The following is an 18,026-nucleotide window of genomic DNA, read 5'->3' on the forward strand; positions in this document are numbered from 1 at the left end:
CAGATTGTGCTGAGAAGTGGCAAGGTAATAGCAGCAATATTTGTCAAACAATGATCTTTAATAAGAGAGTTTGATCACCTATCCTTGGTATTTAACAGTATTCCCACAGTCAAGTCCTCAACCATCAACATCCTTTTTGATTGTTGAACAGCTCAACATTGTTGAACAGAAACGTAACTAGATTGAGCAATGTGGCTACAAGAGCAGGTTGGAAGTGAGACACAGGGAACACATTCTACTTGCCTGGATACATACAGCCTCAACATTTTAGAAACTTATATCCATGCAGGACAAAGCAGTTGCTTAAATGGCACCCACCAGCCTGAATATTAACTCTGTCCATAACTGAGTGTGTATCGCCTACAGTTACTCCAGGATTTGTCTTTTGCACCGCCCCACAACCTTTATTGCTCAACGTGAGAGGAGCAGGCAGAGCACCACCTACAAGCCACATACTCTACTGACCTAAAAATATATTATCACTGGCTTTAAATACTGGAAATATACTTTGACAGAAGCAAATTGACAGGATATAATAAAGTGACTGAGTGATAGAACCAATCACAAATGCTCAGAAATGGAAAATGTAATGTTTCTCTGAGATAATCATGTTGTTAGTGGGAGTGTAAGGGGTCAGAGGAATGACAAGCACACCGTAAATGGATAATTGATTAATGGGCCTTAACTGGAAAAGTAACAATTTGAAGATGGACAGGGATTGCATGGGAGGTTATTCTTATGGTAGGGGACAATTGAGCGACATTCTTACTTTAACAGGGATAGTCATGTGCACGAGTGAGTGTAAATGATATAAAAATGGGAAGTGTAATGAGGGTCAGTGACAGTCAACACTGTAAATAGTGTGTATGAAGCTGGTGACATTGATGGAAAATGTAAAAGGTACAGTGAGAAATAGACAAACAGCACCCAGGAGAACAGTGGAATGCAGAGTACACAGTAGGAATAGGAATACTTTACTGTCACATGTGACTAGGCACAGTGAGATTCTTTGCTTGCATACCCAATGTACACAAATAGCAGTCACCTACGGCGCTGACAAAGATACAAAGCATGCTGGCTCCCTCTTTTGTCCTCATCCACCCCCCCCCCCCCCCCCCCCCCCCCCAACATTTCCCCTACTCCGGGTCCCCATTGTCCATCGTTCTTCCCCTTCCCATCTCACGGCGATCCCCCCCCACGCCAGGTCCTCCATTGTTCTTCTCCTCCCCCCTCATGGTGGTCCTCCATACTCTGGACGACTGCGGGTTGACCCGCGAAGCATCGCCGCCGCTGCGAGGCTTCACCACCGTCGAGGCCCCATCGTCGCGAGGCCTCACCACTGTCGACGCCCCACTTCATGCCTCCGTGGTGCCGATCCGGGCCCCAGCCACGAGCTCCAATTTTAGTTTTGCAAGTCTTGCTACATTTACTACTTAACAACATATGTTGTCATTATATGGAGCAGGAGTCTATGTTGAGCTATAGCAGATGTCGTACCTGCAGGAAGTTATCCTGCGCATGTGGAGGTTAAGTACCTGTCCCACTGGCGATTTTTTTCGGCTGCCGGCATCATTGACTGACGTATCAGGTCACCGAAATGGTCACGCCGTGGTGATGTATTGACAAACGGTGTTTCATCAAGTGTCGCAACATTTTTTTTGTCGCTGCTGGATTTTGAAATGTTCAAAATCTTTTGGCGACCCTGATATGACGTTGGCAGTTGCCGAAAAAATCGCCAAGTGGGACCAGGGGTGCGTGTGGTAACAGGGGTCTTAACTCAGCGTGGTAACAGGGGTCTTCGTAACTGCGGCCATATCTGTTACGTTGCATCCTCGATAGTCATTAAACCAGGTTTGAAACTAAATAACTTGATGTTATTTATGAAACCTTAAACACAGTCCACAGCCGTGGCCCGTCAGGAAGCCTTCTGGCCGCAAGGCCCATCCAGTAAGCGACAAGTGCTCTGTAACTGGGAACATGATTGACAGCAAAAACGCAATGGTAGATGCACTGGGGTCAATAATTCTCATACTTAACATGGTGATAGGCATTCTCAATATGAAGGGCACTGTAATTGAGGTCAGTGGCTGGCAGCCAGAATGTAATGAGAATAAGAAAGCCACATTCGAAACAATGTGTGTCATCAAGGTTAATTGGTGCACAGTCAGGAGTGTAAGTGGGGCCAGGGAGAAGCAGTGAGTGTGATAGAGGTTGGAGTGAATGATTTACTGATGAGTATGATGGAGTTTAGGAGGTGTACTCGGCTCGTTGTTATTATATGCTTCAGGTGGATGGTGGGTTTATTTGTGACTTTCTAACAGCAAACATTTTGAAATGAATTTCAGTGTATATACAAATAAACTCACATACAGAACATATTGTTCAATGAAAAGATTTAATTGATTTGGAGCAACGTAGCTTTCTAGCCATTATACAGATTATCTAAACAGGAGACTTGGGTAAAAACTAAAACCAATTCATGTACAATGCAAATAAAACAACTTAATGGTCAGCAGAAGGTCAGTTATCAGGCAGCTGGGTTATTATTTGCATCAGTGATTTTTGCCCTCTAATCGTGTCACCTCCTCACTTGAAAGCACTGGTTATCGTTAATGTACCATGAAATGGCATTGATAGTGGTCTGCCTCCTCATTAAAAGCAGAGCCCAGGCAAGGATTGTCAGTAGAACATTTATTTCTTGAGACAGATTCTACTAAGTGTGACGTTACTCTGAATATCAACTAAAATAATTTTCTGTTGGGATTCACTGGGGAGCAATCAAGAGCCGGAACTTTACTTATTTTGCTGAAATCCTTTTAAGGTTGCTGGGTAAACTAAGTTCGGTGGTCCTTACTCTGATTGCTTACCTGGTCCACATTCAGCGGCAAGCCCACCCACGTTTCTGACTCCCGGTGTTTCCAATTCCGACCGGTTACAAATGCAGTATGTATGGCCGATCTCCTACGTACATAGATAGCAGGCAGTGGCGGACTGGGTCTAAAAATATTGGTTGCCAGGAGACAAAGGGGGCCCACTTCATCAGGGGCCCACTTGCCATCGGGCAAGCTGACACCCTGGCCAGTCCGCCGCTGATACCAGGTCTGTGGATAATAAGGACTGGATGTGTAATGAGTGAACCAGAATGCTGAACAGTGGAGATTTATTGGGATAGTGGATTATCAGAGTTTAACTGTGCTATCTGAGTTGTATGTGTTGAATCATTTGGTAGTGGAGACTCAGGACTTCCATGATGTGACTAGCAGGTTCCAAAGTATTACCAGCTGCCTTTGTACATAATGCTCACTTTCCATTCCTAATCCTACATCAGTAAGCCAAGATTGGCTGCTGTGGCAATGAGAATATAAATCCGAGGTGTCATCAAGCATTACTGCATCATATCCAGACCCAACCTCCAGCAATGTGTCCAGGTCCAGGAACTCAAGCTTTGGAGGGAATGCACAGAATAATTCCTAAGAATTACATAGTAAAATAGCTTCCTTTATAATAATGGAGATACAAGAACTTAAAAGAACCAAACCACCCTCACCAGCTAGAGTGAGGTCCTGGCCTCCCATCTATCTGATCAGAGACCTTTGAATTATCTTTAATCAGACTTTATCTTGCACAAAATGTTGTACTCTTTATCTGTACACTGCAGACTGCTTGACTGTAATCAATGTATAGTTTTTTTCTACAACACACAAGAAAGGCTTTCCACACATGCCAATAATAAACAAAACTAGGGTGTTCAGCCAGAACAGAGGATGCTGAGAGGTGAGATCAAGGTATAGGATGCTGCAGAGACACACCATGGTAACATCAGTGAGGAGGTCTTTCAGCCCATTGAGTTCATACTGGCTTTATGTACGAACAATCAAGCTGGTTCTACTCTTCACCTCCTGAGTCTCGCAGAGCCTCCTTTTTCACACACTATCTCCTCACCTTCTTGGACACTACAACTGGATCTTCCTACTGCACATTCCACCCCAAACCTCTTGTTGCCTGAAGCAGTTTTTGCCAATGTCATCAATCACTTTCACACTGTCCTTGGTTTATTACCCCTTTGTCAAAAGAAATCAAGTCTGTCTCTACCCTTTGTGATATTCCATCCCTTTGTCAGTTCTCTGCACAACCTATTCTGTTCTAGGGAGAATGATCTCAGCCTCTCCTGTCCATCTACAGAACTGCAGTCCTTCATCCCAGGAGTCACTTCAGTAAATCTCTTCCACACCTTCTTCTGAGCATTTACATCTTTCCTCCAGCTCTGCTAAACCATTTTATAAAGATTTATCATTATTCCTTGTTCTTGTACTCTAGCTTTACAAAAAGCCCAGGAACCTGAAAGCCTTTTTAAAGCAACTTTCTCAATCTCTGCTGCTACTTTCAATAAATTTTGCAGATATCCCCAGATCTGTTTGCTCTTATGCCTCTTGTAATGGTTGTACCCCCTCATTTACATGATGTCTCCTTCTTCTCTAACCACATTGTCAACTACTGTCCATTCTCCTGGCCTCCGCCCCATTCAAGTGAAAAGCATATTTTAGAATAGCTAGCAGCAGCTTATCTGAGCAATCAATATTTGCATTAACTTGCTAGATAGATTAATAGAATCTAGATTATGCATGTCATTTCAGAACAAATTAGACATTATGAGAATGAAAATTTTATATTTACATAATTAATAGACAGCAATTAATAATCCATTGACCTCTGACAAGCTTTAATGTTTATATTCACACCACTGATCGACTGATAAATAACTAATCCCTGGCAAATTATGTTTTTTTTGTGCTTGCATCATATAACAGGACAAACTGCAGGGTTGCATTTCCTCTATAGGCTGTAATGTTTGTATGTACATCACTGGCGTTTTGAAGGTGTGCCATTACATGCTGAACTGCAAACCCATGTTGGAATGCACTACATTTACCTCACAGACTATAATACTCTATTTACATCACTGATTACTATTATTTACATTTGCATGACTGACAGACTTTAACATTGTATTTACACCATTGACCTCCCCCCCCCATCAACTGGGTTCATATCAAGCAAGTCTGCCCAGTCTCATGTTTAAATATCATAGGTCATACACTAATTACAATTTGCAGTGATATTTGGCAGATGATAAACAGACCGGTGGCTTGATCACATTTGTTCCCTACCACCCATATCTGTAAACTGAGCTCGTTCAGTTGGGCGGAAGGGGCTCTTTCTAACCACCTAATCTCACCTGCCCACCTTCTCAGACCAGAGAAGGCTGGCAATACTTGGCATGCCAGGCAGCATCTGCGGGTAAAGAAATTGCTGACAGTTCAGGCCATAGACCATTTTGTAAGTTTCAATGAAAGGTCATTGACCACTAGTGTTGACCTTGGCCTTTTCTCCAGATGCGCCTGACCTCCTCAATTTCCTTATTTATACCAGATTGTCAGCATCAATTGTATTTTGATTTTGGTATCCGAAACAGGGTAGCTCTGCACGGAGATTGATGACTTCTTCAATATCCTTCCCCATAAATTGGGTTTGCACTTCTTATCTCAAATACTCTTTGGATGAAGAGGTTCTGTGCAACATTCTCCTTCAGTCCCAATTTTTGAATTTAACGTTTTAATTTCCCTTAACTGAACAACCTAAACAATTGAGTTATATTTCAACCATTGAGCTTGGAAAGTGGGGTGGGGGGGGGGGGGGGGGGGGGTTGGAGAGGGGATGGTGACAGTGGGAAAGGCAGATATAGTGGTGAAGGGCAGATCCACAAAAAATATGAATGGGGACAAAATATGGGAATGCGGATAAAATATGGGAAGTTACTAACACCCTCTGGGCTTTCACTTTGATGGGTCCCAGGTGAGCTCATAATCTAGTTTACCATTTATTCTACAGACCATCCAATTTCAGAGTCAGGACAAAGTGATGAAAACAACAGTACAATGTACCAAAATCACCAAAAAAAAAAATTGCCTCATGGATAACTGACTTTCTGCTTTAGATCTCGGGCATACCTTTGGCAACCAAGAGGATTTACCAAAACACAATGTGCTTTTTTTTAATATATTACAGTGTATATGTATATCGCTATATAGATTGTTGCTTTAAAATGCAGAAAAGGAGATACATAGAAAATAATGACGACTGCTGTGTGTGAATTGTCCCTTGTGACATTTTGTAATCTGCAATGCAAGCACATTTGTGGTTTCCAGAACGCACTGCACATGCGCTGGGTGATGTTCTGTGGGGGTGGGTGGGGGCGTGGATTACATAATTTGTTGATGGATCTCTCCCTACAATGGCTCCGTGCACAGGATCATCTCCAGCTCCCGCCGATATAGTTTGCCCCCATGCGACAGGGACAAGATATTTTTCTTGTATGCAGTTACTTTCTTAATATCCATCTCCTAGGAGGGGGAGTTAATAAACAATGCATCAGATAACAATACTGATCATGTCACATGTAATAATTGTATCCACTACCCTCTCCTCTTGGCTCCAGCTTCCCTTTATTAACCTTGTCAGACTTCACCCACACCTCCCCGTCCCGCACCTGACTCCATCTGCCCATCATTCTTCACGCCTTCTCAGTCACCTACTGCTGCCCGTTGTAGACCTCCTTCTCTCCTCTTTATATGGGCTAACTTTCATAAATGCTGCTAAATCTTCTGAGTTGCACCAGCAGACTGTTGTTGCCTGTTCTGACACTTGTGCTTGGGGTGGTATGGTAAACTATATAGAGTGTCTGTGCAGTGTAGACAGTTTTTAAACCTGACTACAGCTGCAGCCTTCCTGGGAGTGTTTGATGGGGCACCGTAGAATGAATTTTATTCTGACCGTTTCTGTTTCCGGACTGCAAGTGTGTTTGGAGATAGGGCAGTATGATTCTTGCTTCTAACCTGCACAATAACTGTCCTACGAGTGGTTAATGGGTGAATGCTGAGGGATCTTTAATCTGCATCAAAATTGTTCAGTTCCTGTGTTGGGCATGTGTGACACTTTACAGGGAGCTAAATTGCTCTGTCTCTCCTCTGGATGTGCTTGATGAGAGAGCAGAGAGCATGCCTTGCATCTTATCCGTGGTATTCCTTCGTGGGGAATGTTGTTGGCATGGAGTAGAGGCCTTTACTCTGCAACTAACCCATGCTATGGATACCATGAGAATGTTGGGTGAGGCAGATGAGAAAGTCGCTTGAATTCCTAGCACCGATTAGGGTAAAATAAGCACCCATACTCTTGGATATTACTGCTTCATTCACCAAAGACCCACCTTTTTATTTCTCTCATACAAATCTCTCAGTAATGCATCTAGCTCATGACTGTCGATGTAACCGTTTCCATCCTGAGAAGACAAGACAGAAACCAAAGAATTATATGGTGAGAAATGCCAGTCAACAGCAAAAGTCAGAGGGCCGCCTGCTCTGCTGAGCAAGGGACAATGTTCTTTGTATCACTGCTCTGGGCTTTCATCTGATTTTTTTTTCTTTGTGGAAACCTTGACAAGCATCTTAATCCTCAGGGTCAGGTTGCTTTGCGCATTCAACATGCACCTGCACCACCCCAGCTCCTCCTGCAAGTGGCAGGGCAGTATAGAGTGTCAGAACCCAGGTGCTGATGCTGAGACCTCAGTGTCAGGCCCTGATTCAACACCAATCAAACCCACACAGTGAGCAATGGAAAGGTATTTCTCTGCAGATCTGACAGACACCCACTTTCCCCGAGACTATGGTCAAATCTCTCTAAATTTAGGAACCATCCTCACAGGGTGTATGTACACTGTCAAACTATTCCCAAATCTCCCAGAATCATTTTCCATTCTTGTAAATTCAAGGCAGAATAGGCCCATCCTCAGCTCTTCTATCTCACTATCTTGACCCAAACATCAGGTGGTTCAGGTATGGGTGTCCTGAATCTCTGGAACAATGCACCTGAGACTGACTCATCCATCTTCAGAAGTGAGGAGGGGGAGAGGATTGTGTGTGTGTGTGTGTGTGTGTGTGTGTGTGTGTGTGTGTGTGTGTGTGTGTGTGTGTGTGTGTGTGTGTGTGTGTGTGTGTGTGTGTGTGTGTGTGTGTGTGTGTGTGTGTGTGTGTGTGTGTGTGTGTGTGTGTGTGTGTGTGTGTGTGTGTGTGTGTGTGTGTGTGTGGGGGGGGGGGGGGGGGGGGGGGGATGAGAGGAGTGTCAAATTCACCCATTAAAGTAAAAACGTGGGTCTATGAACAACTTCAATGGATATAACTACATCGCAGAGGTGATAATTACCCTGTCATAAAATGTGAATATTGCATTGAACTCCTCTGCATTCAGTTTCATGCCCTGTAAATGCAAGAAACATGCATTAGAAACATTGAACACTGTTTATTTTAGATCAATTCTCCAGACTAGAATCTCCACATTTTCTTATCTGTTTCAAGTTGATTTATGGCTTCTGTGTTTGAGCCCCGGAGTCATTTTTCCGTCGCCTCCCATTGCTCTCCCTGAACACACAGTTGAGTGTAACAGATGAGGCTCTAGGGCTGGGAGAATGGACCCCCTTTTTCAGGACCCAATCTCAGGCTGCAGGTGGGGACTCTTCCTGTCACTGAAGGAAGGCAGCAGGAAGTGGGAGGAAGATGAGACTGGAGTTGTAAATTAACCACTGGAAGAGGGGAGAGACTCTGAAGAAGCAGAGGGCATTTGGGGAATGTGATGAGGGCATTGACCACAATGCCCTCATCACTAAGATTTTCCTCCTCTGACACTTTGTTCCTGCTGTGAGCGACGAGGATAACAACCTCTACCATAACAACCTCTACTTAACCCCACACACATCTCCTAAAGAGTCTAAGTAAAAATCCAACCTCTCATTTTCACAACTTTGGCCCGTTCTGTTGACAGCCCACTCTCACCATGCAGACCCATGAATGTGGGTTGCTCCACCGATTTTTAGCCACAGTCCCATCACCTCTCCTTCTGCTAGGAACGAGGGATTAATTTGCCCTTTCTCAGCTTCGGATGTTGCTAGAGAGAAAGGTGGGAGGTGGATGTGATTCTGGGGCTGCAAGATTGCAACTCAAAAGGCTGTGGAGGTCAAGTCAATGGATATTTTTAAGGCAGAGAGAAATATATTCTTGATTGGTATGGGTATCAGAGGTTATGGGGAGAAGGCAGGAGAATGGGGTTTGGAGGGGAGGTTAGATCAGCCTTGATTGAATGGTAGAGTAGACTCCATGTACCGAATGGCCTAATTCTGGTCCTATCATTTATGAACTTTCTGGATGGCCTGCTTCAGTACTTCTAGCTGCAGTGAGCACCTGGTGTTCTGGGAGTGGTTGAAGAGGTTTTATATTCGGTATTCTCTCAAGATCAAACACAATTTGCATCAACTGCCATGCCCTACGTTTTAGGGTGGCTGTTGTGGCACCCACAGGTTTGCCACCGGGGCAGATGAAGCTTTGTGAGGCAAGTTGGTAATTTATAAGGAGGTGCACACCCCCTCCATTTACTCTGTTCTTCTCACAGCCGCAGTGGTTCCCAACCCCTATCCACTTTGACCAGGCATGGGCTGCTTCAACACTCAAGAAGCTTGACACCTTACAGGACACAGCAGGCCATCCATTGCCATTCACTCACATTGATGGAAAATAGTAGCAGTGTGTATCATCTACAGGATGCACCAGTAATGCCCCTGTCCCACTTAGGAAACCTGAACGGAAACCTCTGGAGACTTTGCGCCCCACCCAAGGTAGGTTGCAGGTAGTGGAAGCAGGTAGGGAGACTGACAAAAACCTCCGGGAACCACACAGAAACCTTGGGTGGGGTGCAAAGTCTCCAGAGGTTTCCGTTCAGGTTTCCTAAGTGGGACAGGGGCATACACTAAGCCTTCTTCGACATCACCTTCCAAACACACCACCTTTATCAGCTGAACGGACAAGGGCAGCAAAGGTATGTGGACACCTGGAAGTTTCCCGCCAAGTCACACACCATCCTGAATTGCAAACAATGTAGCTACAAGAGCAGGTCAGAGGTTAGAAATCCTGCAGCAAGTAACTTGTCTCCTCACTCCCCAAAGCCTGTCCACCATCTACAAGGATCAGGTCAGGAGTGCGATGGAACACTCTCCACCTGCCCTAATGAGTGCAGTTTCAATAAACTCGATACCACACAGGATATAGATAAGCTTGATACGCACCCCATCCACAACCACTCACTCACTGCCACCAACGTATAGTAGCAGCGGTTTGCACCATCTACACCATGCACTGCAGCTACTCACCACTTCTCCTTAGTCAACACTTTCCAAACTCACCACCTGACCAGCTAGAAAGATATGGGTAGCAAAAACATGGGGAATATTACCACCTGGAACATCCCCTCCAGGCCACAAAGCTACCTGACTTGCAGGGTCAAAATATCCTGGAACTCCCTTTCTAACAACGTTGTGGGTAGCCCCAGACCTCAAGAACTGTAACGGCTGGATTGAACTTAGCACCACCTTCTCAAGGACAATGAAATGCTGGCTCAGTCGGTAAAGCCCAAACCCCTTGAATGAAAATAAAAGCTCCCAGGAAAAATGCAGCATTCCTACCTTCATTGCATTTAACCAGTGAAGAGTCAGCATTACTCCACACATAGCACTGACCGGGTAGAACGATCTTGGTCATCCAGCCTGAATACTCCCAGGTTTCTAACTCTTACTGCACCTGTCTGTGGAGTATTGATGCGACTGGAACAAACGATTTACTTTAAAAGTGACACCCACTTCGGGTGGGATCTGTTTGGCTGGGAACCTGCCGCTCTCCCATCAAGGTTTGGTGCGGAGAGGCTGGTGGTGAGTGGGGTGGTCGGCTGCTTAACACTGAGATGTGACCGTTGCTGGGGCCTACACCTTCAGCTGATGGGCCACCTGGATCCTACGGTTTCGTACATCGTCCCCCTTGTGATGGGACCTGGGTTAGTTTGACTGTACACCTCTCTCCAGCCCGGCTGACTATGGTGACAAGATCCATGGCCAGCAGCAAATATACAGTGAACCCTTCTTAGTGTGGACTCCATTAACTTACCCATTCCCAAGCAGTAGTAGATATACCAGTGTATTATTTCTAATTCTTACTGGACGTGCCTTGGGAATGTTTGGTGTGAGATTGGAATAGAAGATTTACTTGGTGTTCTGCTTATGGTTTGCCTGGTTTGGGAGTGCGTGACAAGGTAGTGTCGAAGAAGCCATACTCTGCATTTAATCTGCACTCTTCCCACCTTGCAAGTGTTTATGCAGAGGAAGGTTTAACTTGGTACTGAATCTGTGCTATTCTTGCTCATTTGAGTGTGTGCTGGAAGAAAGGAATTTTGCTCATGCTGAACCAACCCTGGCATTGTTGGATGGAGTTTTACTTGGTTCTAAATCCTGGGAATTCTAAATGTGACAGAGAACCAAGCATTTAGCCTCAGTTGATGGTTGATTTAAAAATATTTAAATATAAAGGACCCTCCATCGATCAGACAACCATGTAAATTAGCCACAAAATTAGTAAAAGTCAGATGAGGCAGCTTTACACAGTAATAACCCTGCCCTGGGAGTTTTTGCTGGGATAGTGTAGAGGGGGGGGGGGTTCACATTGTTGATCCATGCCGTTCTTGCACTCTAATGCTTGACCGGAGAGTATTGAGGTTAGAGATTAGGGAAATTGATGCGAGATTAGGGAATTTGTGTATTGAAATTAAGGAATTTGATGTGAGATTTGAGCTATCCTTTTGATGAGAATATAGACAGTGCTGTACTATACTGAACCTTGGATCCTTGTCTGAAGAGAAGAGAGAGGGAGAGAGAGAGGACAAAAGACAGTGAAAAGGGTTGAGGTATGGGCAGGGGGACAGGCAGAAAAAAGGGTAGAAACAGGAGAAGAGGAGAGATAAAACAAGACACTTGTAGAGAATAAATTAGAGGGTGAGAAAGAAGAGGATGAACAGAACACCACAGTGAGACACGGAAGGACAGAGAGAGATGGCGACAAAAGAGCAGATGCAGGTGACGCGCAGGAGGCTGCGACACCCTAGAGAGAGCAGGAGGAAGGCAAAGGAATGGGCAAGGTCAAGAACCAAAGACATAAAGTGATGCAGACTCACACACAAATAAACATGCACTCAAACAAACAATCACATGCACACAAGCACAATTACTGAAGGCTATTTGGTTAAACTGAGGCTCACAATCTGAATTACCTCAGTACGTGCTCTGAGAATCTACTCTATTGCCCTGCCCTGTTAGATGATCAAGCTCTGGTTGGTTTTGTGGTTACAAACATGCCTGGAAACATCATCTCTTTGGGCAATGCTTTAATGTCCCACAGGATAGAACATAATCAAAAACCTGATCACATACATGAAATGAAAGATAAACACACTATGCACAACAATTATATAAAGTGTGGTAAATGCATGTACGCTACTGTATGGGGGTGTGATTAGCGTGTTGTTAATAGGCTAAACTTAGGTAATGGAATTATGGGTTAATTGGTAGTAAAGTTAGAAAGGTTGTGATATTCATTCTACCTACATCATGGGGAGACAGGAAACCATGTGAGGAAAGGGAAGGACATAGGAATAATTGAAGAGTGTTCTTCAACTGAAGAGCTTCAAAATTTCATTTTTGGCAAAGTTTCATCGGCAGCTGGTGAACTGAAGAGATCAACAGGGTCTGGAACCATCACTCTGGACTGGGATGGACACACCTGACTGGCTGGCGGGACAACCTGGTACCTATGGGCAACTGGGACAGTTAGATCAATGATGCTGGTGCTATCAATGCTACCTGGAACATGTCTTAGCAGAACATACCTTAGCCGCTGAGTAGAGTCGGAGGGAAGGAAGGATCACAACTTCATGACCCAATAGAGAAAGGGTTGGTTACAAATTTGTTTTTTATGTTTGGTCTGTACATGGGGTTAAGTAATTGGGATAGTGACGGATGGGAACTTTTCCAAGCACATGAAATTAGCTATTCACCTTGGACATGAGGGGAAACAGGCCGGCAGCTGAGCAGGTGTTTTCTGAGGAGAATACCTGGATCAAATGAGGGGGTGGAGCCTAAGAAGGAAACCAAGAAATATCTGCTGCCCACAGCCAATGCCATCATCTTGCTGTATTCTGTCTGACTGCCCAGTAACCTCCTATGGTCACTCAGTATCATTACACTGATATAGTTCTTCATGGGCTAATAACACAGTTCTATTCCTGGTCTTTTAGGCAACCTGGAATCCTTGGAGAACATAATTGTCTTCCCTCATAACTGAAGCAGGCCTTAACTGGAGGGCAAAACCTGCTGCAGTGTACTTGGAAGGGAGGAATCCAAATTCACGTTGGTCATGAGGTGCACGATGACCCAGGATTTTATCTTTTCCAAGGTATGTTCTTCTTTCCACCTGAGCCTCCTGTTGGAGTAATACAGTGTGGAAACAGATCCTTCGGCCCAACTTGCCCACACCGGCCAAAAAATGCCCCAGCTGCCCTAGTTCCACTTGCCTGCGCTTGGTCCATAAACCTACACACCTGTCCTATCCATGTACCTGTCCAACTGTTTCTTAAACAATGGGATAGTTCCCAGCCTCAACCAACTCCTCTGGCAGCTTGTTCCATATACCCACCACCCTCCGTGTGAGAAAGTTACCCCTCGGATTCCAATTAAATCTTTTCCCCTTCACCTTGAACGTATGTCCTCTGGTCCTTGATTCCCCTATTCTGGGTAAAAGGCTGTTGGCAATGTCTTGGGGTCCTTGATCAGCACCAACCCCTCAACTCAATTTCTCCCCCAATCATTTATCTGACCCATTACCCAGTCCCCAAACAAACCTTTTGATATTGATCTGGCCACATTGCTTTTACTCTCAGATCCAACCTCTCCATCCTTTGGTCATAGAAGTTTTGACCAATCCCCAATTTCGATCTATTCAACTGTTTCCTCCAAATCCAGCATTTCCAGGAACACCTGACATCTTCCTGCTTGTTGTGCAAACACACACCCACTTGCTGGGTCCTGGAGCCTGCTGCACCGCCCTCACATTGCCCATATCCTGTTAGCTGCATCCATCATAATGATGAAATATGGAGATGGACCATGTATTCACTGCAGCTAGTTCCAGAAACAGAAGACTTTTAGTCATCGCTATACTGACAGTTTCAACGTTCTTCCATCTTCCCTGTTCTTCAATGACTGCCCCTCCAAGGCCCTGCTTCCCTATTCCTTAGACTACTCTGAGGTCTGTTTTTGCCGACCTATTCCGATTTCTGGTTTTCCCGTGCCCGCTGTTACTCCACATCCCTGAAACTTCTTCCAGCTCTACAACCTTCTTATTTCTGTGAAGCTCTAAATCTGTCCCCAGTGTTGACTGCTCTGCTACTGATGCCTATGGCTTCAGCCACCTTGGAATTAGCTCTGGAATTCTGCCTCTAATCCTCTTTACTTTGCCAGCTCCCATAAGGCTGTACTACAAATTACAAGCTATTATCTATTTGCCATGTTATTTAGTTTTGAAATTTCCTGTCTAAGATTTTATTAGTGAGATATATCACGATGGTTAAAAGTTCAACATAAGTTGGGTTCTAAATCAAGGGAAAATGAACAGAGGATTGAAAATATTGGGAGGGGATGGATTAAAGTCCACAGATGTGAATAGGGTCTGGATTAAAGAGTGAGGAAGCATCAGAAGATCTAGGGTTAAGAAAGTGGGAAGGAAATGGAGAGGCGTCCAGAGCAAGGGCTTAAGACAACAGAAGCGGAGAATGACCAGGGAGGCCAGCGGAGATTTAAACATAAATAACTGTAGAGAATGGCCAGAAGAATGACAGGAATTAGGCAGAGGGCTGGGGAATGAAGGGATATGGGCAGAGGCTGGGGGGATTGTAAGTCGGCAAATTATCAACAACTTTTCTTGGATGCATGAATGCATGAATAAAGTTAAACAGATTTAAAAAAAAAGCTCAAGCCCAAACACCGTGACACAGAGGAAATATCTGTTGTTAATATGGAATGTTGTAAGTGAAATTAAAATCACCTTAGCACTGAAACTTACCTTTGATCCTCTGTCATCCTGAGAGTAAAATAGAACTTCATCAATCTTTCACATATGTAATTAAGTTTTACCTGTAAAGAGCTCTGTTCTTCATGATGGAAACAAGTTAATTATTTATTTTCAATGTTACTGTGGGTGTTTTTCGGTGCTCAGAAATGTGCAGGAAGTCAGTGCTGGGAAATGAAACATCTGATGTACAAACTACCCGCTCCTGGGTCTGTTCAAAGCTGTACAAAGCTCCTGGGTCTGTTACAGAGGGCAGAGGCTGAGCAAGGGTCCCCTGGATCTGTCCCAGCTTAGACTGTTGCCCACTTCTGCCCCACTCTGCCAGCCATTCTGTGCAGTTTTTCAGACGACTCGGGCACAGCAAGTTCTTTTGAAGCCAATATTCAGAGGAGATACAGATCTCCCATCTTAGGAACTCTAGGTCTGGTAGACGAGAGGCCCACATTTCTGACCCATTCATACTTATTTAGCATCAGTGTCCGAATAACCCCTCACCACACAAAAAGCCATGACAGAGGAACAAGAGGAGACTATTCAGACTCTCAAATCCCTAATACTATTGAAGGCGATTGTAGTTAATTCGCAGACTAACTGCAAAGCACTTTTTGCCATATTCAGTCTTATTAGCAAAAATCTACTGGTCTCAGATGTGCAATCAACATTTGATACAGCATTAACTGTGCTTTATGGACAGTGTTTGAACCTTCTCTGTTCTCTGCATATGGAAGTGTTGCTGAGCTCCATTCCAGGAAGACCCGGCTTTCAGACTTTGCCGCTGGTCTGAGGCTCTACATCCAATAAAAAACATTTCTCAGTATCCATAAGAACAGATCCTCTTAAATCAACTATAATGAAATCAACTTGACAAATTCCAGGAATACAATCACACTGTGTAATCTTTCTCCATAATTTACGCCTTGGGCGCTCTTCAAGTAAACCTATGCTGGTATCTATGCAGACATCAAGATAAATATGTCCTTCATATTCCTAGATTTGCTCAATTAACCTTGCATCATCGGTTCCACTTTCTTAACTTCAGATTTTCAGCACCTACTTCAGGCATGAATCCAATCTGTGGCCTTATATCCACCCCCTCCCAATGTTTCAATCCCTCCGTGGGTCTGATTGATTCCCAGGCTATTGCATTTCCTCAAGGAAGCAATGGGCACATCCTTGAATATTTCCCCCAGCCTCCCAATAATCTTTCCCATGATAAGCTGGGAATAGAGGTTCTGTTTCAGGAGTAAAGTGTCAGGCATGTGAATACCAAGCGTAGCAGTGGGAGTGTAACTAGGGCCTCAGTATTTAGGTTATTGTCTTGAGAGGGGGCATCAAGGTGAAGTGGAGACAAAGAAGGAAGCAGAGGAGTAAAATGTATGGCTGTGCAGGCTTGAGAGCCCCAGTGGCCTATCCTGCTTCCATCTTCTTGTGTTTTTGTGGATAGTAAATCATGATGGAAGTAGCAAGAGGTTTGTTTTAGAAAGAACTGCAGATGCTGGAAAAATCAAAGGTAGACAAAAATGCTGGAGGAACTCAGCAGGTGAGGCAGCATCTATGGAGAGAAGGAATAAGCGACATTTTCGGGTCAAGAGTCTGAAGAAGGGTCTCAACCCAAAACATTGCCTATTCTTTCTCTCCATAGATGCTGCCTCACCCGCTGAGTTCCTCCAGCATTTCTGTCTACCTAAGAGGTTTGTTTTGTTCCTTTACTTCAGTCACAGTCGTTTAAATTGATTTCTGGCATTTCTGGTCCATTTATTTTAATTGTTTACCTTTTAAAAAAAAAAAGTGTTTTTCATTACTTAAATTATTTTAAACGTATAAATCTATGCCATCAAAAAGAGAACATACAAACTCTGCACAATCAGTGCCCAAGTTCATCATCAAAACAACACAACTAGCTGTACAACTGTGATGCACTTAGGAGTGTAGGACTTAGGGACACCTGTGAAACAAACTGAAACCCATACCTGTCACCTGCTGCAAAGTGGGAATGGTTTCATTTTCCAGCACAGACATCCTCTTCTGGATGAAATGTAAAACTAACAAAATTCTTTCCAAAATAAATAAATTGAATGCAGCAGACACATTGAAAAGACACGAGACAACATACAGGACTAAATGACTTTCTTCTTCTGAAGGACAACCACAACATTGACTTGTTTTTAACACAGCAAAACATCACAAAGCAGACCTGAGGGCAGTCAGCAGCTGTCAGGGAGCCAAGAAGGATGACAAAAGGTGTGGTTGCAATGATGGCAGAGAGCTAGTTGAATGGCAAGGCTTGAGAGGAAGTGAAGAGATATATGGAGCAATGAGAATTGAAGATGGAGAGCTTTGGAGGGGCTGGCGAGTGTAGGTGCTCATAACATCAGGATTTGCCGTGTTTAAGATACAATTATTGTGGAAATGTGTCAGGACAGCAACATCGAAATTTGGAAATAAAAAAAACAAGATATTGGAAGCTGCAATGAGATGAGACAAGAATTGGATGGCTGATTCTTTCAGGAGATGGAGCCTGCATGGAGTGAAAGTTGGGGAATGAGGAAAAGGGAAATCTGAGCACAGAGATGCTGAGGGTACGGTAGAGGACAGTGAAGACAGGGTGGGCCACGTTATAGGAGTAAAAACGGGAGATGATCTCAGAGCCCAGGATTAAACAGGGACTAAGACTGCACACTGATGGCCTTAAATAAAGTGAGAAGCCACGATAGACAGCAGGCTGTAGGCTCAAAGATTGGATCACTGGGCATTCTCACTGGCATTTCAATGGAGAAATTTCTAAATGATCCATTATCTGATTTTGAACAGGAGGCTTGACAATCCAACATGGTGATGGAATCAAGGGAGCTCCATACTGGGCTTCTGAAATCTGACCCTTGCTTCCGCAGTGTTGCTGTGATGCTACGTGTAGATGAGAGGCGGCAGACTGCTGACTGACCCAGAAGATGGACCTACTGCAGGAATGGTCCCAGCTGTATT

The 18,026-nt window shown here is 44.2% G+C and overlaps 1 protein-coding gene across 2 annotated transcripts in view; it reads right to left on the bottom strand.

The window, feature by feature from the left end:
• Nucleotides 1-5,693: 5,693 nt before the first annotated feature.
• The window catches only part of calb2a (calbindin 2a), a 37,460-nt gene continuing 25,127 nt past the window's right edge, over nt 5,694-18,026 (bottom strand). The window contains exons 9-12 of one of the 2 annotated variants that reach the window (XM_055648740.1): nt 15,039-15,056; nt 8,257-8,310; nt 7,265-7,336; nt 5,694-6,401 (exon numbers count right to left, since the gene is read on the bottom strand). In XM_055648740.1, coding sequence (XP_055504715.1) covers nt 6,288-6,401; nt 7,265-7,336; nt 8,257-8,310; nt 15,039-15,056 — 258 coding nt within the window. In that variant the 3' untranslated portion in view covers nt 5,694-6,287. The remainder of the gene's footprint in view (nt 6,402-7,264; nt 7,337-8,256; nt 8,311-15,038; nt 15,057-18,026) is intronic. The other variant, XM_055648741.1, reaches the window with a different exon arrangement.

The sequence above is a fragment of the Leucoraja erinacea genome, chromosome 17, assembly GCF_028641065.1.
Source record: "Leucoraja erinacea ecotype New England chromosome 17, Leri_hhj_1, whole genome shotgun sequence".
Taxonomy (NCBI): domain Eukaryota; kingdom Metazoa; phylum Chordata; class Chondrichthyes; order Rajiformes; family Rajidae; genus Leucoraja; species Leucoraja erinaceus.